Source organism: Castanea sativa, chromosome 6 (genome assembly GCF_040712315.1).
Source record: "Castanea sativa cultivar Marrone di Chiusa Pesio chromosome 6, ASM4071231v1".
Taxonomy (NCBI): Eukaryota; Viridiplantae; Streptophyta; class Magnoliopsida; order Fagales; family Fagaceae; genus Castanea; species Castanea sativa.
In genome coordinates, this window is record NC_134018.1 from 43,483,113 (window position 1) to 43,504,549 (window position 21,437).

At 40.8% G+C, this 21,437-nt stretch overlaps 1 protein-coding gene and 1 pseudogene across 1 annotated transcript; both read left to right on the plus strand.

The window, feature by feature from the left end:
* The first annotated feature begins 3,025 nt into the window (after positions 1–3,025).
* LOC142640007 (uncharacterized) lies at positions 3,026–5,408 on the plus strand (annotated as a pseudogene).
* Positions 5,409–6,259: 851 nt separating this feature from the next.
* LOC142637973 (transcription factor MYB44-like) lies at positions 6,260–7,129 on the plus strand. Its single transcript, XM_075811962.1, has one exon. The coding sequence runs from the start codon at positions 6,291–6,293 to the stop codon at positions 7,050–7,052; it is 762 nt and encodes a 253-aa protein (XP_075668077.1). The 5' UTR covers positions 6,260–6,290; the 3' UTR covers positions 7,053–7,129.
* The last annotated feature ends 14,308 nt before the right edge of the window (positions 7,130–21,437 follow it).

A 21,437-nucleotide genomic window follows, 5' to 3' on the forward strand; every position in this document is an offset into this window, starting at 1 on the left:
TCTCGGGCTTCCTCAGTCCATTTGCTTCTTCCTCGATCCATTTGCTTCTTCCTCGACCCAATTATCACATCTTTACCTCTTATTACTTTTCAGGCTTATAGGCTTTTAAGCCAACCTAATGAATTTACTAATTCATTTCTTGGGCTTCTCCAGCCCATTCACCTCCTCTTTACCTCTTATTGTTCCTATGAGTTTACTACTTCATTCCTTGGGCTTTCTCAGCTCATTTGCTTCTTCTTTACCACTTATTATTATTATTATTATTGTGGGCTTGCTGACCATTATTCCTGTCATTACAGCTTGCTGGGCTTTGCTTTACTATACTATTTTCTCTTCCCATTTTCTTTATATTGTTGGGCTTCTTTTGCTATTGGGCCTTTTGTCAAAAGTGGGCATCAACATACATCTACAAGTTTATTTGTCCTAGCTCAATGTTAAAATTATAAGTTGTAATTTCAATAACATTATTTTTTTATGTGTGCTTAACAAATAATGTCGACAATTATTTTGAAGTTGTAGATAAAGAATAGGATTAATAATATACACTATTGAAATTTATTGGGTAGTCTCGTAACATTGCTCTCTCCTCTCACGTGAGGGGTGGGCCCTATCCATGGGACCCACCATGAGGCCCACCCCTCATATGAGTGGGAGGAGCAATGCTCCGGACTACCCAATAATTACACATGTTCTATTGGCTCCTATCAAAACAATATTACTACACATCGAATCTGATGATTTGTTATTTTGTAGGTCTAGATAGAGAATAGACTTAGTAGTACTCTATTGTCCTCTATCAAAACAATATTACTACACATCTATATATTTTCATAATTTATTGGTTTGTTATTTTGTAGTAATAGATAGAGAATAGGCTTAATTGTATTCGATTGGCCCCTATCAAACCAATACTGCTACGTATCTATTCTCATAATTTCTCATTTTGTTTGATTCACTTTATACTCTACTAATAAAAACTTGTCATATGTACACCTATTAAATTTGAATCTAATTTTCAGTATTTTCTTATTTTAGTTTCCAAAATAAATAAATAAATAAAACCTAAACCACCCCATCACCTACCACCACTGTCGCCACCGGTGCTCCACCACTAGCCTTTGCCAGTGTCGTGGTGGAGATCAGGTGACGGTGGTTGCCATGATTGGCGACTTCAAGGATGGTGGCTACCGGCACCAACCAAGTTTAGTGAGGTGAAGGTTGGTGGAGGTGGTAGGGATGTATTTGGTTTTTTTATTTTATTTTAGGTAGGTAAAATAAAAAATTCATGATGGTAAAATTTAATTAATTAGGTGGATATGTGGCAAAAATTTATTGGTATAGTATAAAATGAAGCAAACAAAATGAGTTAGAAAATTTAAACTCGATAAAAAATAGTTAGTTTATATAATCAGTAGTAAGTAAAAAGTGTTCATCTCTAATAGTCACACAATTCAGGAGGCAGTGGCGGCGCCACATTATGGTCAAGGTGTTCCCAGGAACACCCTGACTTGAAATTTATATATATAAATTTTTTTTTTTACCCTTAAAAAATAAAATAGGAACACCCTCAATTAAAATTAGGAACACCCTCACATTAAAAAAATATATATATTTGTTCTACTTCCAAGCCAAAAAAAAAAACCCAAAAAAAAATTTCAACTAAAATCTGAAAAAAAAAAAAAAAATTTGTAACAGAGAAAAAAAAAAAATGTAAGAGCAAATTGCAAACGGATCACAGCAAGCCCAACAGAGACAGATCACAACAAAATGTAAGAGAAAAGAAAGCGAACAGATCACAGCAAGCCCAACATCAAGCCCACTGCCCACGGCAAGCCCAATAGAGACAGAGGAAGCAAACCCACGGTTTCTCAACCAAAAAAAAAAAAAAAAAAATTACAGACCCATCAGAAACCTCAAATCAGTTCAGAGTTCAGTACATCATCACTAAAGCTCTTCTCAAAAAAATTAAAAAAATTAGTAAAGCTAAACAAACCTAAAAAAAGGAGAAACAGAGCAACGACGCTCCCCTTCGAAGCTAGATCGATCCACCGTCCACGGTTCTAGCCGCTCATCGGACATCGGAGATCGCCAGATCGGTCCAGCTCCAGTCGCTCATCGGAGATCGGCCTCGTCGCATCGGAGACGGAGATCGGTCCGCAACTCCGCAACATCCAGTCGCAGTGCTCATCGTCGCCGCGCTCATCGTCGCCATCGCCATCGCCATCGCCGTCGCCGTTGCCATCGCCATCGCCGTCGCCGTTGCCATCCCAGGTATTTCTCTCTCTTTTTCTCTCTGACTCTCTGTCTCTCTCTCGCCTCTCGGTCTCTCACTCTCTCTATACTCTCTCAAGTCTCAAATCTGAAATGAAATAGGAATAAATGAATGAAATGCCTTTAATCTTTATTTATGACTCTCTCTCTCTTTAGTCATTATTAAATTTATGACTTTGTTTGTTTGTCATTTTATTTGTCTGTTTGTCACTTTGTCTCGTTGTTGAACTGGACCAACTGGTGATCCGTGATTGGTTGCTGATTCCAGCAGCACTCAGTTTATTATTATTTTTTTTTACTTTTTAAATTTGACATTTTACTTTTGGCTTTATCTTATGATTGAATCTTATCCGTTGATTGGTGTGTAAATTGAAATGTGTTGGTGTTGCCGTGTTGGACTATTGATGTGTATTGATATTGGACTCAACTCAAAGACATTAATTGTCTTTTAGCGTTATTGTGATTTATAAAATTGTGATTGTGAAATTTTCTGATTGGTAGCTAGATTTTGTGAAATTTTCTGATTTTCTTTTAGCGTTATAATTTAATTAATCAATACATTATAAAAGACAAAAAAAATTAAATTATGTTAGACTAAACAACAATTAATAATCTTATAATTAATGAAACAATAATATAACAAATTATAATTCATAAAAGACAAACAAATTAATGAAACAACTAAATAATAATTAATAATTTATTGATATTTCAAATAAACTTATAATTTATTTTTTATTCTTTTGCTAGAATTATGGACAAATACTTGATAAAAAAACCGCGTACCCAAGATTCATCTCCTGTGCAAGATTCATCTCCATCTTCTAAGCGAAGTCGTGTTGACTTTAACTTAGAAAATCTTCCTTCAGATCCTGGGCTACGACAAAAGATATCATCTTATCATCCTAATAATCATGATGAAATAAGAAGATATTATTTAGGAAAAGGCCCTTGTCGACCTCCTCATGATTACCCGGTATCATATTTTTCTGGAAAGCCCCGTCGATTTAGAGTCGAATGGTATGAAAATAGAAATTGGTTGGAATATAGTATAGCCAAAGATGCAGCATTTTGTTTTTATTGCTACCTATTTGGGAAAGATGTTGGTAAGCAAGGAGGAGGTGACACTTTTGTAACGAAGGGATTCAGACTTTGGAATCAAGTTGGGAAGTTAGATTCCCATGTTGGAGGAGTTAATAGTGCTCATAACCAAGCTGTCAAGAAGAGTGAAGATTTACAGAAGGAAAAGCAACACATTCAAAGTGTCTTGGTTAAGCAATCAAATCAAGATAAAGCTAATTATCGGATTCAATTAAACGCAATAGTTGATTGCGTAAGATTCCTTTTATTCCGAGGATTAGCTTTTCGTGGTCATGATGAATCTCAAGGTTCAAGTGATAAAGGAAATTTCCTTGAGCTTCTACAATTTTTGGGGGATCACAATGAATCTATCAATGAAGTGATGCAAAATACTTGGAAAAATTGCAAGATTACCCATCATGATATTCAAAAAGACATGGTGAATGCAATTGCACGTGAAACATCTAAAGCCATCATCGAGGATCTTGGCAATGGGTTCTTTTCAATATTAGTTGATGAGTCACGTGATATCTCAGTGAAAGAACAAATGGCACTCGTTCTTCGTTATGTGAACAAACAAGGAATTATTATAGAGCGGTTCCTTGGTATTGTACATGTAGCAAGTACCACCGCTTTGTCACTCAAATGTGCTATTGAATGTTTACTTTGTGAACATAATTTGAGTTTATCGAGACTACGTGGGCAAGGTTATGACGGAGCTAGTAATATGCAAGGTGATATCAATGGTCTCAAAACTTTAATTTTGAAAGAGAATAAGTCAGCATTTTATGTCCATTGTTTTGCTCATCAACTTCAATTGACACTTGTTGCCGTTGCTAAAAATCACGTTAACATTGCTGATTTTTTTTTATGTGGTTAGTAATTTAGTAACTGTTGTTGGAGGCTCTTGTAAGAGACGAGATGCTCTTCGAGATGCTCTTCGAGATGCTCTTCGAGATGCTCTTCGAGATGCTCAATTTGCCAAAATTAAAGAAGATTTAGAGAATGGTGTACGAAGAAGTGGACAAGGTTTGAATCAAGAGACAAATCTTAAACATCCTGGTGATACACGTTGGGGATCATATTATGGGACTATTCTCAACTTGATTTTGATGTTCTCTGCTGTTGCTGATGTACTTGAGATTATTGAAGAAGATGGGCTCTCCGACCAAAAAGTTGAAGCTCGATCTATTATGAGGTCAATTCTATCTTTTGAATTTGTTTTTGCTCTACACTTGATGAAAAACATTTTAGGGATTACAAATGAGTTGTCAATAGCATTGCAAAAAAAAAATCAAGATATAGTAAATGCTATGGATCTTGTTAAAGTGTCTAAGCAACGATTGCAAGTGATGAGAGATGATGAATGGACATCTTTATTGACTGAAGTGTCTTCATTTTGTGCCACACATGAAATTCCTATCTTGAACATGGATGAAATATTTGTAGTTAGTGGGAGGCCGCGACGCAACACCCAACAAAATACAAATTTACATCATTATCGTGTTGAGCTATTCTACACAGTCATAGATATGCAACTTCAAGAGCTAAACAATCGTTTTTCAGAGGTGAATACCGATTTGCTAATTTGTATGGCTTGCTTGAATCCAAGTAATTCATTTGTGGCTTTTGATAAGGAAAAGTTAATACATCTAGCAATGTTCTATCCATATGATTTTCCTGGGACAGATATCTTGGCACTTGACTCTCAGCTTAAGAATTTCATTTTTGATATGCGCAACAATGACTTGTTTTTAGAGCTTCAAGGAGTTAGTGAACTTGCTGAAAAGTTAGTGAGCACGAGGAAGCATGAGACTTATCCATTAGTCTATTTGCTTGTGAAGTTAGCTTTGACCCTTCCTGTTGCTACTGCAACAGTAGAAAGAAGTTTTTCAGCAATGAAATATATAAAGAATGAACTGCGCAATCGAATGGGAGATCAGTGGATGAATGATTGCTTGGTTGTATATATTGAAAAAGATATAGCTTGTAGCATTGATAACGAGACTATCATGCAACGATTTCAAAATATGAAAAATCGTAGAAGGCAATTGTAAATTTTATGTATTTACATGTTTTTTGATTGTTGTTGTCAATATATAAAATTTTCTTTTTATTAGATCGTGTAATTTATACTTATTAAGGAACACTCTGAGAAAAATTTCTGGAGCCTCCACTGTCAGGAGGTTATAAAATTAACTATAAAAAAAAAAAAAAGTAAGTTACAAAATTAGATTTACAAATTAGGCGTGTCTCTAGATTTATTGGCCCGTATACATCTCCAATGTCGCACTACCCGGAAACCTCATCTAATTCTGCTTCCTTTTCTAACTGCAACAACATCATCATCATCATATGCATTGCCGTTACAATATAATATCACACTATCACACTCTCACTCCCCCTCTTACCTAATCCCCCCCCGTAATCTCCGTATTCAGTTGTTTGACACTACTCCTCCCTCCCTCTCTATACACTTCCGTTTTCTCACCTCCAAGAAAAAACGGATACCCGTTACGCGTTACGTCACCTTAATAATTTCAAAACCACATATTCAAAACCCCAAAAAAGAGAAAAAGTAAGATAAACACTACAAGGGAGAGACCTAACCTAACTGCCCAAAAAAAAAAACTTATAGATTTCTTAGGAAAGTCCGTTATCTTAATCAGTTAAAAAAAAAGTGGAGGAAGTTATAACTCCCACTTCTCTCTCTAACCACTTCACCTCTCTCTTTCTCTTTCTAAAAGTCTCAAACCCCATGCACATTATATATATATATAAAATAAAAAAAAATGAATGAAATTAAACAACTGAAACAAACGCGGTTGTAATGCGAGCAAAGTAAACAGACTTTAACTTCATATATAAAAAAGAAAATCCTTATATCAAGTAGCGGTTTTGCGGTTCACACCCACAACCCCTCTCTCTTCGATCAGATTATGGTGATGAAAATGGAGAACGGTGGTGGTGATAGGATCAAAGGATCGTGGACCCCACAAGAGGATGCAACGTTAATGAAGCTAGTGGAACAACATGGCCCACGTAACTGGTCTCTGATAAGTCAAGGAATTCCTGGTCGGTCGGGGAAGTCGTGTCGTTTAAGGTGGTGTAATCAGCTGAGTCCCACGGTGCAGCATCGTCCTTTTACGCCTGCGGAGGACGCTATCATATTCCAGGCCCACGCAGTCCACGGTAACAGGTGGGCTACCATAGCGAGACTCTTGCCTGGCCGTACCGACAACGCGATCAAGAATCACTGGAACTCCACTCTACGACGTCGTCGCGGCGGTAATGGGTCCGAGTTGGAGTCCGCTTCGTCTGAGTCTAACTCGGTGGTGAAGCGCTCGGATGCTGGCTCGTCTGACTCGGACTCGGGGCTTAAACGGCAGCGTTTAATGGGTGGTGGTACTGGTGGGTGGCCAGAGGAGAATAGTAATTTGGTGGTGGGGCCACAGACTTCGCTGACGCTGTCACTGCCGGGTGGGGGTGGTGGTGAGAGTGTGATAACGTTACCCCCGGTTGATGAGAAAATGAAAGTGACGGTTGAGGAAGAGAATGAGGAAGAGGAAGAGGAAGAGACGTGTTTGGTGACGATCATGCAGAAGATGATTGCGGCGGAGGTCAGGAATTACATGGATACTTTACGGTCAAAGAATGGACCCGGTCCTGATTGTGGGCCACCGGCCCAAAAGGGTTCTTAGTTATAGTAAGAATCTATGGCTCTCTTTTTTTCTTTTTCTTTTTTTCTGCGAAGAATTTTCAGTTTGGCTGGAGTTTGAATCGGAACCTAGGAAATGAAATGAGAACTTCAAAGCGTGAATTGAGTAATTTCAAATGTCTCTTTCATTCATGTCTTTTAGTATTTTACTTTTATTAGTTAAGATCATGTTTGTTTTCAGATTTCCTTTATTTTTGTTTAATACTGAAGATAAAATGGATCAGAATTCCCAGAGGTGGGGTCTTATGGCCTCAAAAGTATCTTGAATTTCTGTGATATTTTTGATTTAATTTACTTTTAATAACCATTTCTAGATAAAAGAACAAAGCTTGGGTACAAAATTTATAATTGTTATTAAAGTGATTTTCTTGCTAGTGGTGCTCTTCTCAATCGGTTTGTCTTTGACCACAGTGATTATTAATAGTTTGCATTTCTTAATTAAAAGACTAACACACTTTATAAAGTGATCAGTTGGACTTGTAAACAATGCAAGGAGCACTTAACGTACGCTAAGATGAGGTTGAGTGGAAGGATTTAAATTCTAGATGATTATATTAGGACACTAGAGAGAGCTTAAACTTATTAAACTATAAGACTTTTGGTTACTAAAAATAGGAATATGGTTAACTTGTTTGCATTTCTAGTAACAAGTAGATCTTGTAGTGCACTACTAGTTATAGGTATATTCTATTACATTGAATGCAATGTAAACTAGTTACATTGCAAGTGAGTCAATATTATCAAACCACAGGCTATGACAAACTTAAGGAGCATGCAAAAGGGACTACAACTAGGTAAAAATATTATTTCCAAGAGACTCTGTTAAAATAGTGACACACTTAAACAAGTTAAACAAACTCTAGAAATTTGCTAAACTAGACACAAGAGAAGCATGCAAAAAGGATTATAACTCGACAAAATATCATTTTCGAGAGATTGTGTGTTAAAAAAGTGACACTTAAGTTAAACAAACTCTAGAAATTTGCTAAACTAGACGCACATTACTGTGTAATTTCTCTCTCCATTGCTAGCTATAAATAGTGAAGAACGACATCATCCACTATTCATTAACAGATGAATAAGTGTCTTTGGTACGATGGTGTTCTAGAAGAGGATGGTGCTGGCTTTAATGCTAGTATCAATAAATAACTAGCTATTAGCTAGCTATTGCTAAAAATCTTCGTTTTGTCTAAATAGTAAGCTCCAAGGATGAAACACATCCATCGATGTTTAACTCAGAGGTCACACAAGAATTTGCAAATTAACAAGATTATTATTTGGAAACGAATGAAACTTCATTGTCCATGGTACAAAACAAACAAGAGAGTGGCAGTATGTAAACAAATTTATCTCAAACTGGATACGGGATATAGAATCAAATTTATCTCAAACTAGATTCGGAGTATAGAATCCTATACCAAAGTCTAAAATATTAAGAAATCCTGATAAATTATGACTTGTATAAATGTAATTGTTTGAGGAGAGCAATTTAAATTATACTTCTTGTTTATGAAAAGTCTAGTAAGGGTTCTTGTTTGAGCAAAATTCTCTTTACACATGTTAGAAAGAAACATATGTTCAATGAAGCTAATGAAAATCCCAAATGCCGAGCTAACCACCAACCAAAAATAATTAAAGTTGGCACAAAAAATCTCGAATAGAGCCGTGCCCAAGCATTTGTTTGCATACGGGCTATACAGAGTGCATTGCATTTTGTTATTAGTTTCCTTCAATATTTTAATAATTCTTTATAAAAAATTATAATCTTCCATGTTCTATGCATGATATAGATAGGCATATTTTATGCCTACTCAAAAATGCATATATCATTTTCGACCAAAAAAAAGAGTGCAAATGTTGATTTAATAAATTCAAAATTCAAATATCCTTCAATTGCTTTCTTTATGTTCTTGATAGTGTGCTAATTTTTTTTTTTATTGGTCTTGTTTCAACTTTTGCAAAAGTAATTGAATTTGAGTAAGAATATCATATTTCAAATTAATTATTTCTCATATAAATCATAGAAAAATGACATTAAAATTTCATTACATTTAAACAATTAATGCACCACTTAATATAACAAAATAAATGTATTTATTCTATTAGGATCCCATATTAAAATAATTTCTTATATAAATTTTATATAAATAATCATATAAATTCATCTAATATAAATAATTAATGCATAACTATAAATAATTAATAACATATATGCATTTACTTTATTTGCTAATCCAATGAACTAATACTTTGATATAAATGCAAACTTTGTTGAAATGGAAAAACTTAAATAAAGAAAATGGCAAATTACAATTTACCACTTGTGGTTTGTTCGAAATTAAAGTTGTATACCTGTGATTTCTCAACAAAAAAAAAAAAAAAAGGTTACATACCTGTGGTATGAAATTTGGCATTTTACTCACTTGAGGTTAGTTTTGTTAAGCTTTCGAAACCTACTGTGACTTTTTCGTTAGAAAACAACTTTTAACATAAAAAAATAACATAAAACGGATCAAAAAGTTAGTGTGTCATCAAACATGAGCTTCTTCATTGCAAGCAACAATTCCTTAACTTTAGCCCACAAAGCTTCCATAGGAGTTTCTTTCTTTGACAAGCCAAGGATTTCCCCCACTATTTTTTTTTTCCAAATCTCGCTGTAGAAACACAATTAGAAGAAAATGCGGCACCAAGGAAGATGTTTACAAGAAGAACTTGACCAAGGAAGACAATGCTTGCTTGTGGAGTAGTTTAACTCTATTGGTGGAGAGGACCAACTTGCAAGGATCCATGGAGAGGACAGTAGTTTAACTCTAATTGAGTCTAAACCAAGACTGAAGAAATGTAAAAGGCCAAAGAGAATTACTCCACACTAGATTCTAAAATAAGAAAAATAATTGCTCCACTAAGTCCTCCTCCATCACAAAACCAAACTACACTATTACACCTAAACTCGACAAATTCATGGCCCCAAACCCACCATTAACGAACCCCAAGAAACAAATCGAACACAAACCCCAACCTTCTCAGATCTGCCATGGAGTTGTAGCGAAGGCCTGAGAAAACCTATGGTAATGGTGAACAGAGTAGCAGCAAACAACAATAGTGGAGGTGTAAGAAGTTCAACCATGAATACCTTGGATAAGATTGAGGAGAGAGAGAAATGTATCTTCAAACCCTAACCTTTTTTCTCTGTTTTATATTATGTTTGGGTGTTAAAAGTTGGTACCCATGTAAGCTTAACGAAGCTAAGCTCAAGCGGATAAAGTGCCAAATTTCAAACCATAGAAACATAAATTTCGACTAAACTAATAAAGTTCCAAAGTTCAATCTTCGCCTACACCAAAAACCGATTGGTGTCTTGATTTGCTGATAAAAAACTGTAGCAGATGCCATAAGTTGAAACTCTCTTAAAAAAATCTCTAGAAATGCACCTTTTTTGTTTAGTACTTTGTCGAGGGTTTTTTTTTTTTTTTACTTTTCTTGTGCCTTAGACATGCGTCTTAATGTTATTGGACAATGCTTAGTCTAGACTTTTTCTAAGAAGGAAGTTGGGCCTGGCGCTCCACGGAATGAGCTCTAAAGTACCATTCTGCTGCTGTCAGTTTGTGGACAAACATTAAGTCCAAAGTCCAAGGAAAGACGCTGCAAAGTGGGCTTATCCTCTGTTTCATCTATGGCTACCTCCTCATTTTATAGTGAGCTAATTCAATAGAATTTCTCCCTTTTACCCTTAGGGCTTCACCAACTGTTTTTGGTTTGTTGTGGGCATCCCTTTAGGACTACCCACCAACTCATTGGATGCCCCGACCACTGCCATTGCTCAGTACATGTTTGCCGCACCATTACTCATTTCACGACAAAATTCCCTTTTGTTTGTTCTTGCTGTATACTTCTACCTCTAGGTTCAAATGGATAAGGATTGGGCTACCTCACTACCTAGTTCAATGGCTTGCATCAGATGGTCTCAACCATCTATTACTTCTTTTGGGTAAGATGCCATCCCAACAAGGTATATTCCCAAAAGAAGTCATGGCTGGAAACCAAATATAGACCTCCTTTTCACCCTACCATTAAACCACACCCTCTGAATCCCTTTGACCGTCGGCCCACCTCCCTTGTATTGGCTGGGTACAGGTTGGTGGTGCTTTGGCCCTTGTATGCTTGCTCCACTATCTTATGTTTTTGTCTTCTTTCATTCGCACACCGTTTCTGCTGTAGCAGATTAGCTTTGTTTTGTTCTACTGTGTGTCTCTATCTTATTTCTTCATGCTTTTCTTGCTGTGTTTGTCATTTGCTTTAGTTTGGCTTTTCTTTCCTTCACGCAATTCCTGCAACTGACATTTCCTAATGTTCTTTGTTTCTTTTCATCGTGCTTGTTCATATTAATTTTCACACCTATCGTTTTATACAAAAGGATTTGGGCATTTGTGGGCCAAATAATGTTAACTGGATCAAAAGGGTCTTGGGCCCAATTTGCCTTGATCTGTCAAAGTCATTCTATTGAAGAACTGTATTCTGTGGCAGATTTGTATTCTGCTACAGATTTGTAATCTGCTGTACATTTGTGTTTTGCTGTTGATCGCTTTCCCTTGCACTTCTTTCTTTGGACCTTTCTTACTCTTCAATCTTCTTGGTGGGTCTTTGGGTCTTGCTTTTCATTGGGCTTTCCTCCATATTGGCTTTTGGGTACGAATTCAGAAAATGGGCATCAACATTCAACCCCTTGAGCATATGGATTGCTCTTGCAATTCATATGTGAAAAATTATGCAATTTTCTTTCGCCGGTTGTTTCACAACTCACATGCGAATGCTTCTCTTCTTTTCTTCGCGGGCTTGTTGTTTCAATCTTTACTCTCCTTAGGCAAGTCGTTCTTTTTCTTTTTGTAAATTTATGACCCTCCAAAGGTAGCCAAAAAGTTGCTGTTCATGAGGGTGGTGGCTTTGTTACTGTCACCCCAAAGCGAGTTTGTTGAAAACTTTGCCTCTCTTTAGCTTGATTGTTTCTGCTGATTGCCTGCATGTTATTATTTGACTCGTGCTTGCTAGGCCTTTTTTGGACCTGGTGTATGCTTTCCTTCTGCTACATTCAAGTAGCCCAGTACTATCATTGGGCTTGTACTCATGCTATTTTGGGCTTCTTTGGCTCATTTCATTTCGGGCTCCTTTGTCTCATTTTATTCTTTTGAGCATCCTCGGCCCATTCCAATTCTTGACTCCCATTGGCTTTTGCTAAGTCTTTTGGGATTCCTCGGCCCAAATGGCTACATTATTTTCTTTTGGGGTCCATGGGCTTTCCATCAACCCCTCACTCAATTCATTACTTCAGGCCTCTTGGGCCCATTCTTGCTTGCTTTTTATTTCTCATAATGCCCATGAGTTTGCTACTTCTTTCTCTGGGCTCCTTTAGGCCCCCTTGCTTTCTTTGAGGCCCATTTACTATTTTCTAGGCTTATGATCCATTATTCCTGCCATTCGAGTTTAATGGTTTTCTTCTCAATTTACTAACTCTTTTCTTCCCATATTGTTGGGCTTTTTCCTGCTATTGGGGCTCCTTGCCAAAGTGGGCATCAACATTACCCTCATTCAAAGGAATTGTTGTTGATGATGATGTGTGCATCCTTCTCTTCTTCATCATTCTTTTACTTGTTTCTTGGTTTGCTTCTTGGAAATTCCTTGTGATCTTGGACTTCTACAATGGTACTCATTTCTTTGCTTTTGTAGGGATAAATACTCATTTTTCTACTTATGCAGAATATGTAGACACTTTTTGCTGCAATACATGCACTTATTTCTCTGCGTTAATGCACATCTTACTCTGCTTCTGCTAGAGTAGCATCTATACTGTAGGAAGTGAAGGTTGTAGTAGATTCTGCGGTAGAAGAATTAGGCTTGACTGCTTCAGCTAACTTACTTTTTCTCACGTATTTCTTAGTGATGATGCCAAGAAAATCAGTAGGTTGGATGCTTCGGACTTGAAAGGACTACTGGTTCTTTCTACGGCCTGAAAAAGAAAGAAAAGCGTATCAAAGGCGACCGGGGCTGCCGGCCAAAAATCCTCTGATGGTAAAGTTAGTTTTCCCTCTAAGTAATCTGAGTTCCAACTTTTTTGAGTAAAAACTGAACATACCTTGGCCTTGTCTGAATCAGTCTTTATATAGTGCCTTCAGAGACGGTTATCGAAATAGGAACCTCTCCTGGATTCGAGGCTTAAACGTAACTGCCATAACCGTCCAGGAGTTACACTTCTATTTCACAACGGATACATGACCGTTATGCATGGGATAAGGGATTGTCACATTATATTCGGAGATTCTCCCAAGTATGGTGCCCTCGTCCTGAATTTCCTTCGTCGAGTGCACCTGCTGATTCCAAGTTTAAAATCCTAGTCCATGGATCTTCGCGTGGACGAGTCTTTTCAAGGTAGGCTGTGCGCATCCCACGAACGAGGGATGTAGGTTCGCTATCACCCTCTGGACCCCCTTGTTCGTTACCCTCGTCCTGAGGATAACTTCTGGATGGCTGACGAGGTGATGACCGTCCATGGTCGGTTTGGGTGGTTTGAGTGTTTTCATCCCATATCAGTTGCCCCTCGTCCAGGAGTTATACGATGTACCAATAGATTTTAAAACGCACCACGTGTCACACATCCATAGGAGGTTAGTCAACTGGTTTACTCCTCCGAGGCATGCGCCACGTGTCACCCTATAATTAGGTCCGTCGTTGCGGTTACCGAGACTTTTCTGCTTATAAATAGTGGTTTCTCTCTCATGCCCCTCTCACTTTTTCAAATTTTCCGCTTTGACACTCTCGTCCGTCGCTTCGTCTAAGAATATCCTCAGCGTCCTTAGTGTCCCTCGTCTAGAGCCAGGTAATCTTTCTATACTTACTTTAGCTTTCCTTGTTAAGTGTTAGGGCGTTTTAAATGGCCTCCTGCTCGTCTAGCGACAGTGTGGTCAGGGCCATAGACGAGTATCGCGACGACTCTAGCTATGACACCTCTAGTAACGTCAGTAGTAGTAGTGGTCACACAACTGAGGAATATACATCTGGTGTTCCTGGAATCCCTGTAGAAACTCTTCAAGAAAGTATTAGGACGAGGACAGCCTCTGGGGCTGACACCTCGACGAGCTCCCCGCCGTCCTCCCCTTTAGACGAACAGGAAACCGTATATAGTTGTGCTCTAGAGGTTCCTTCCAGGACGGACGAGAGAAGGTTAGATTCCCTTAGGACTTGGTTTCAGATTCCTGATGATCTAAACCCTAGGCTAGCTGTCCGAGGTGAGTGGTGTTGCCAGCCTCGTTTTGGAATAGGTGTTTATGAAGCCTATTTGTTAGGGGGGCTTAGACTTCCTTTAAATGCCTTTGCTAGGGAATTACTCACTAGGCTGGGCTTGGGAGTGTGTCAGCTTAACCCCAACGCATGGAGACTAGTTGTCTCCATGCAAGTCTTATGGATGGAGGTGTTTGACGGGGACCGTCCTATTACCGTGGACGAGTTCTTGTACTGCTATAAACCCTCCGAGATAAATTAATCTCGAGGCTTCCATCAGTTCACAGCCAGGGGCAATGACTGTAGACTGATTAAGTCTTTGCCCTCGTCTGACAGAAACTGGAAGACGGAGTTTTTCTTCGTCTCTGGTTTCTGGGCAGGGCATCCCGTTGAGATTGGTAAAGACTCATTTGCTCCTTATACTGGAGACATAGGGAACCTTCGTCCAGAAGGTATGTCACGTTCTTCTTTTTTTTTTATTTTTTATATTATACTTTCTGTTTGGACGATGGTTTGACCTTAATTTCTTTCTTCCCTTTCCAGCCGTTGGACGACCCTCTTTGAGCAAGTTCCATCGTGACCGCGTCCACAGGGCCCGTCTACATCCTGAATGAGACTTCCACTCGTTAGTGACCCTCAAGCGTCTACACAAGTGGGGACTCGGCCCTGAACCGTCCGTCGAAGCTTTAGCACACGAGTTAACCACCCGTAGACGTGAGTGCTCCTCTTAAGATATGCACTTTTCATTTTTGTTCATGATTACTTGCATATTTATTTATTATTATTTATTTATTTATTTTTTTTTATTTTTTTTTTAGGAATGGCAACCATGAAGGGAAACAGGGGGAAGGAAGTTGTCGACGAGGTAGCTAGACCTGAGCCTCGTCCTGCTTCTGGAGAAAAGAGGAAGAGCCTGTCCAAGCATGTGGACTTGGCTAGCTTGCCAAGTCGTCGGGGCAAAAAAGCTAAGTCCGGGCCGTCCAGGACTGAAACCGTTAGGACTGAACTTCCTCCTCAGCCACCCGTCCTGGTCGTTGACGTAGATTCGTCCACTCCCCTCAGTGCCACTCCGTCCAAGTCCCCTGCTCCTGACTCGTCCCAGCCTCCTCAAAGGACTTCTACTAATTTATTGGAGAACGAGGATCTGGCTTGGGAACAATTCCAAGAGGTTGTGAAGGGCGAGGACGTAGCTGCGTGCTACAACATGTCCTTGAAAGAGTTTGAGCACTCTGGCATCCACGATCTCTTCAAGGTAACCATCTTTGCCTCGTCTTGATTTGTCCATGTTTTCCCAATATTACTTCTATCATCTGAACTTCTTATTCTTCTATGTAGGCAATGTCCAAGTTCATAGCTGCGTCCAAGCAGGCCACAGAGATGGACAGGACGAGGGTCCTCCTGGAGAAATGAATAGAAGAGGTCAAGAACGACTGTAGGACGTGGGCAGAGGTGGCGAACAAGCCCAAGGACGAGGCTGAGGAATTCAAGGCTTTGGTGGGGGAGCTGAAGTCTGACGCTGCCAAGAAAGACGAGCGTCTTGAACTTCTTCAAAAGGAGAACGACGAGCTGAATCTACTTTTGAAGAAGGCTAAAGACGAGGCAGTGGAAGAATTCAAAGCGTCTAAAGAGTTCACTGACCTGATGGATACAAACTACGCAGTAGGGTTTGAGGACTTTGGAATGGATGCTATGGACAACTTTCCTGAAGTTGACTTTAGCACCATTAAACTCAACCTTGCTGCTGCTATAAGTTCCCTCGTCCACACAGGCTCAGACGATGTCAACATCGAGGACGACGCTTCCACCAAACCAGCTCAGGACGGCCCTAACGTTGATGCCCCTTCCTCTTGAAGAAGTAGTTTTTTTTTAGCTTTCTTCTTTTCTCTTTTTTATTTAAAATGTATTTGAGAATTTGAAATATTATTTAAGTACAATTTCCTCGTCTAGAGTGTTCTAGGCGAGCTTATGAACAATGTCTTTTACTGTTTATTTTATAAGGGTTTTTGGACGGTGGCCGTCTACCCTTTTCAAGTTAAAGAATATCTTCTGTGTTTGTTTATCATTTATGTCATTGTCCTTTAAACTATGCTCTAGGTGTTGAATGACCGTCTACATTTTTTTTATGGACGACCCACTTAGGACTGATGATGACTGCATTACTTTAGCCTGTCCCTTAGGCAATTATTATTCGCCTTCTCGAAAGTAGTTTATAATGTTTATGCTTTCTTGTCTTGACGAGTGGGCCTTGGCCTTTCTTTTGCTTTATTCTTTTTTGAAGGAAAGCTTTGGACAAGCAGTCCTTGGCTTCTTTCTCTTGCCTTTTTTGAAGGAAAGCTTTGGACGAGCAGTCCTTGGCTTCTTTCTCTTGCCTTTTTTGAAGGAAAGCTTTGGACGAGCAGTCCTTGGCTTCTTTCTCTTGCTTTATCCTCTTTTTTTTTTTCAAGGAAAGCTTTGGACGAGAAGAATCTTGGACGAGCATGCCTTTGCATTTTTTCTTTGCTTTATCCTCATTTAAAGGAAATCTTAGACGAGTTTGCCTTCGTCCCGAGATTTTATTTGTCTAAGGCTTTTGCCTCGTCCGTGGATATTATCAAGGAAACTGGAATTCAAGTACATAAGAAATCCAAACCATATTATTACATGAACATTGTTCACAAACTTGGCACACGCTTACAAGCTAGTGCCTTATTAAGATATCAAGTACATAGCATCGTCTTTCATAAGCTAGTCTGTAAGTAGTGCAAAAGTTTAAGAACTAGTGCACTTTTATTCATAACACACCATAATAGTAGTAAAAGCACAAGTAAACATAAGCAAACACGCAAATCACAACTGTAATTTTGCCACTGACTTCCCTTGTCCCCGCTCATCACTGATAGTACCTTCGCAGATGTTCCACGTTCCAAGGATGCTCTAACTTCCGCCCGTCTAGGGCTTCCAGGTAGTAGGACCCTTGCCTTTTGCAGTTGATCACCCTGTAGGGTCCTTCCCAATTGGGTCCCAGTTTTCCATGAGCTGGGTTCCTGGTCGCCAAGGAGACCCTTTTAAGGACAAGGTCCCCCACACCGAACCGTCTGGGTTTCACCATGGCGTCATGCTGTCTGGCCATGAGATTTTTGTACCTTGCCGTCCGTTGTTCCGCATCCATTCTTACCTCATCGATAAGATCGAGGTCGAGGTGAAGTTGTTCCCCGTTGTCTTTCTCCTGGTACTCCATCACTCGGTGACTCGCTATGTGGACCTCTGCTGGTATGACAGCTTCACTCCCATAGGCTAGTTTGAACGGGGTCTCTCCTGTTGGAGTTCGTGCGGTCGTCCTATAGGCCCAAAGAACACCCGGTAGCTCGTCTGGCCATATCCCTTTTGCCCCCTCAAGCCGAGTCTTGATGATTTTCAGCAGGGATCGGTTTGCTACTTCTGCTTGCCCATTTGCTTGTGGATGGGAGGTTGAAGAGTAGTGATTCTTAATTCCAAAATGATTGCAGAAATCCCTGAAGGGTGCGTTGTCAAATTGACGCCTGTTGTCAGATACTAATACCCTGGGTACTTCGAACCTGCATAGGATGTTCTTCCATACGAAATTTTTCACGTTCTGCTGAGTGATTGCTGCAAGAGGCTCGGCTTCTACCCACTTGGTAAAGTAATCTATTCCAACCACCAGAAATTTCATCTGCCGGATTCCTACGGGGAAAGGACCCAGGATATCCAGGCCCCACTGTGCAAAGGGCCATGGGGCCGTCATTGGGGTCTGGTACTCTGACGGCTGTCTAGGCACGTTGCTATAACGCTGGCATTGGTCACATACCTTGACATAGGCTTTAGCGTCTGCCTGCATTGTTGGCCAATAGTAGCCGGCACGGATGACCTTATGGACAAGGGACCTTGCCCCTGAATGATTTCCACACGATCCTTCATGAACTTCCCTTAGAACATAGTTTGACTCGTCAGGAGCCAAGCATCTTAAGTAGGGTTGGGAAAAGCCTCGCTTGTACAACACTTCATTAATGAGGACATACTTGGCCGACCTGACCCTCAACTTTCTCGCCTCATCCTTGTCCTCTGGAAGCCTCCCATCCTTGAGGTAAATTATTATCGGACTCATCCAATTCTCTCCTCCTCCTATCTGCTGTATGTCAGGGATGTCTATACTCGGCATGTACTGGATGTCGTCGAACTCGTCTATGACCCCTACCGAGGCGGCTTTTGCCAAGGCGTCTGCTTCTGCATTCTCCTCCCTGGGAAGTTGAATAAAACTTATGGCTGAAAATTTTCGGGCAAGGCGTTTCACTTTGTTAAGGTACTTCTTCATTCGATCCTCCTTGACATCACACATCCCATTTACTTGGTTGATGACCAGTTGAGAGTCTCCTTTGATTGTTAACGACTCCACCCCTAAGGACTTGGCCAATTCCAACCCCTTGAGTAGAGCCTCATACTCAGCCTCGTTGTTGGTAGTTGGATACTGCAGACGGGTCGCATACTCCAGCTTGTCACCCTCAGGGGACTTCAGTACAATTCCAATCCCTCCTGCATACATTGTGGACGATCCGTCTACATTTACCACCCACGTTTCATTTCCTTCGTCCTTGTTCAGGTCGTCCTGACTGGGGGTAAATTCTGCAATGAAATCTACCAACGCTTGCGCTTTTATTGTGCTCCTCGGGAGGTACCTGACATCGAACTCGCTGAGCTCAACGGCCCACTGTACCAGCCGTCCAGCAGCTTCCAACCTGCTCATCGCCTTTTTTATGGGATGGTCTGTCAGGAGGTTGATGACGTGTGCACGAAAATAATGTCTCGGCTTCCCGGAAGCCGTGACTAACGCGAAGGCTAGTTTCTCCATCATCGGGTACCGTCCTTCGCCCCTCTCATCGCGTGGCTTGTGTAATAGACCGGCCTCTGGACTCTTCCCTCTTCTGCGATCAACGGCGAGCTTCTTGCGTGTGGGGACACTGCCAAGTACAAGTACAACTCTTCCCCAGGTATAGACGGACTCAACAATGGGGCCGTCATTAGATACGCCTTCAGGTCTTGGAAGGCCTTTTGACACTCGTCCGTCCATTCAAAAGCCTTCCTAAGGACTTTAAAGAAAGGTAAACATTTGTCAGTAGCTTTCGATACAAACCTGTTGAGGGTGGCGACTCGTCCAGTAAGAGACTGGACTTCCTTGATATTTCTCGGTGGCTCCATGTTCAGTATCGCCTGGATTTTATCCGGATTCGCCTCAATTCCCCTGTGCGACACCATAAACCCCAAGAACTTACCCGACAAAACTCCGAAAGCACACTTGCTCAGATTTAACTTCATGTGGTACCGTCGCAATGTGTCAAAAGTCTCTTGAAGGTCTTCAAGATGTTTATCCTCGTCCTGGCTCTTCACCAGCATGTCGTCCACATAAACCTCCACATTTCGCCCGATTTGAGGACGGAACATATGGTTAACCAGCCTTTGGTAGGTCGCCCCTGCGTTCTTCAAACCGAAGGGCATAACCTTGTAGCAATACAACCCTTGGCTTGTGACGAATGAGGTCTTCTCCTGATCCGCTTCATTCATCTGAATCTGGTTGTACCCTGAGAAAGCGTCCATGAAGCTAAGTATCCTGTGACCTGCCGTCGAGTCCACTAACTGGTCAATGCGTGGCAATGGGTAGCTATCCTTGGGGCAAGCTTTGTTGAGATCAGTGAAGTCCACGCACATCCGCCACTTGCCATTGGCTTTTCTGACCATGACTACGTTCGCCAACCAGTCTGGGTAATGAACTTCTCGGATAAACTTCGCGGCGACCAACTTCTGCACCTCTTCCTTAATGGCATTATCTCGCTCGGGAGCAAAAACTCTTCTCTTCTGACGCACTGGTTTCGAATAGGGACACACATTCAGGCTGTGGGTAATGACGTTTGGATCAATTCCAGGCATGTCCTCATGACTCCATGCGAAGACATCGAGGTTTTTCCTCAGAAACCGGACCAAAGCATGCTTCGCCCCCTCTTCCATGCTCGCCCCAACTCTGGTAGACTTCTTGGGCTGGTCATCGTCCAAAGGGACGTCCTCTAATGCTTCAGTGGGCTCAGCCACAACCCTTTTTCCGTCTGTGCTCATCGTCTGCATATGCTCGTCCATGGCCAGCATGGCTAGGTAGCATTCTCTGGCAGCCAGCTGGTCTCCTTGTACCTGGCCTACTCCATGCTCGGTCGGGAATTTAATGGACAGGTGGTAGGTAGAGGTTACCGCTTTCCAGCTGTTCAAAGTTGGCCTTCCAATTATTGCATTGTATGACGATGCACAATCAACAACAAGGAAATTCACCTCTTTGGTTATCTGCTGCGAATACGTCCCGACGACTACTGGCAACATGATGGTGCCCACAGGTTGCACCTTCATTCCTCCGAATCCCACCAACGACGAGTTCACTGGTCGAAGCCGATCTCGTCCTAGCTTCATTTGTTGGAACGCGGGGTAGTAGAGAATGTCTGCAGAGCTGCCATTGTCTATCAATACCCTCCTGGTCATGTAGGCAGAGATGAGTAGGGTGATGACTATCGCGTCATCGTGTGGATGGTGAATTCGTCCTGCCTCCTCGTCCGTGAAAGTAACAGCCTGTTGGTCCACCTCCCTCGTCCTAGTAGGTCGTCCAGACTGTTGGATGTTCTGCACCACCCTCAGGTACGTCTTCTTTGATTTGGACGACTGCACCGTCGAGCTTCCTCCTATAATTACCCTTATTTCTCCTAGTGGGGGGCGTGATGATTCTTCCACCTTGGCCTTCATTTTCTCATCTCTCTGGTCTCGTCCAAGGAAGTTCCTCAATTTCCCCTGTCTAATGAGATTTTCTATCTGTTGCTTCAAGTCAAAGCACTCGTCTGTATCATGCCCATGGTCCCTATGAAAACGGCAGTACTTGCTCCTATTACGCTTGTTGGGGTATCCCTTCATTTTGTCTGGCCACTTCAAGGACGGATCATCCTTGATCTGCATAAGGACCTGCTCTAACGGCATAGTCAGGGGCGTGTATTGCTGATTCCTTGTAGAGGAACTGGCCTTCTTACCATCCTTATCTTTTCTCTCGTCTACCCGAACTTTCTTCGGACGAGGTCCCTGG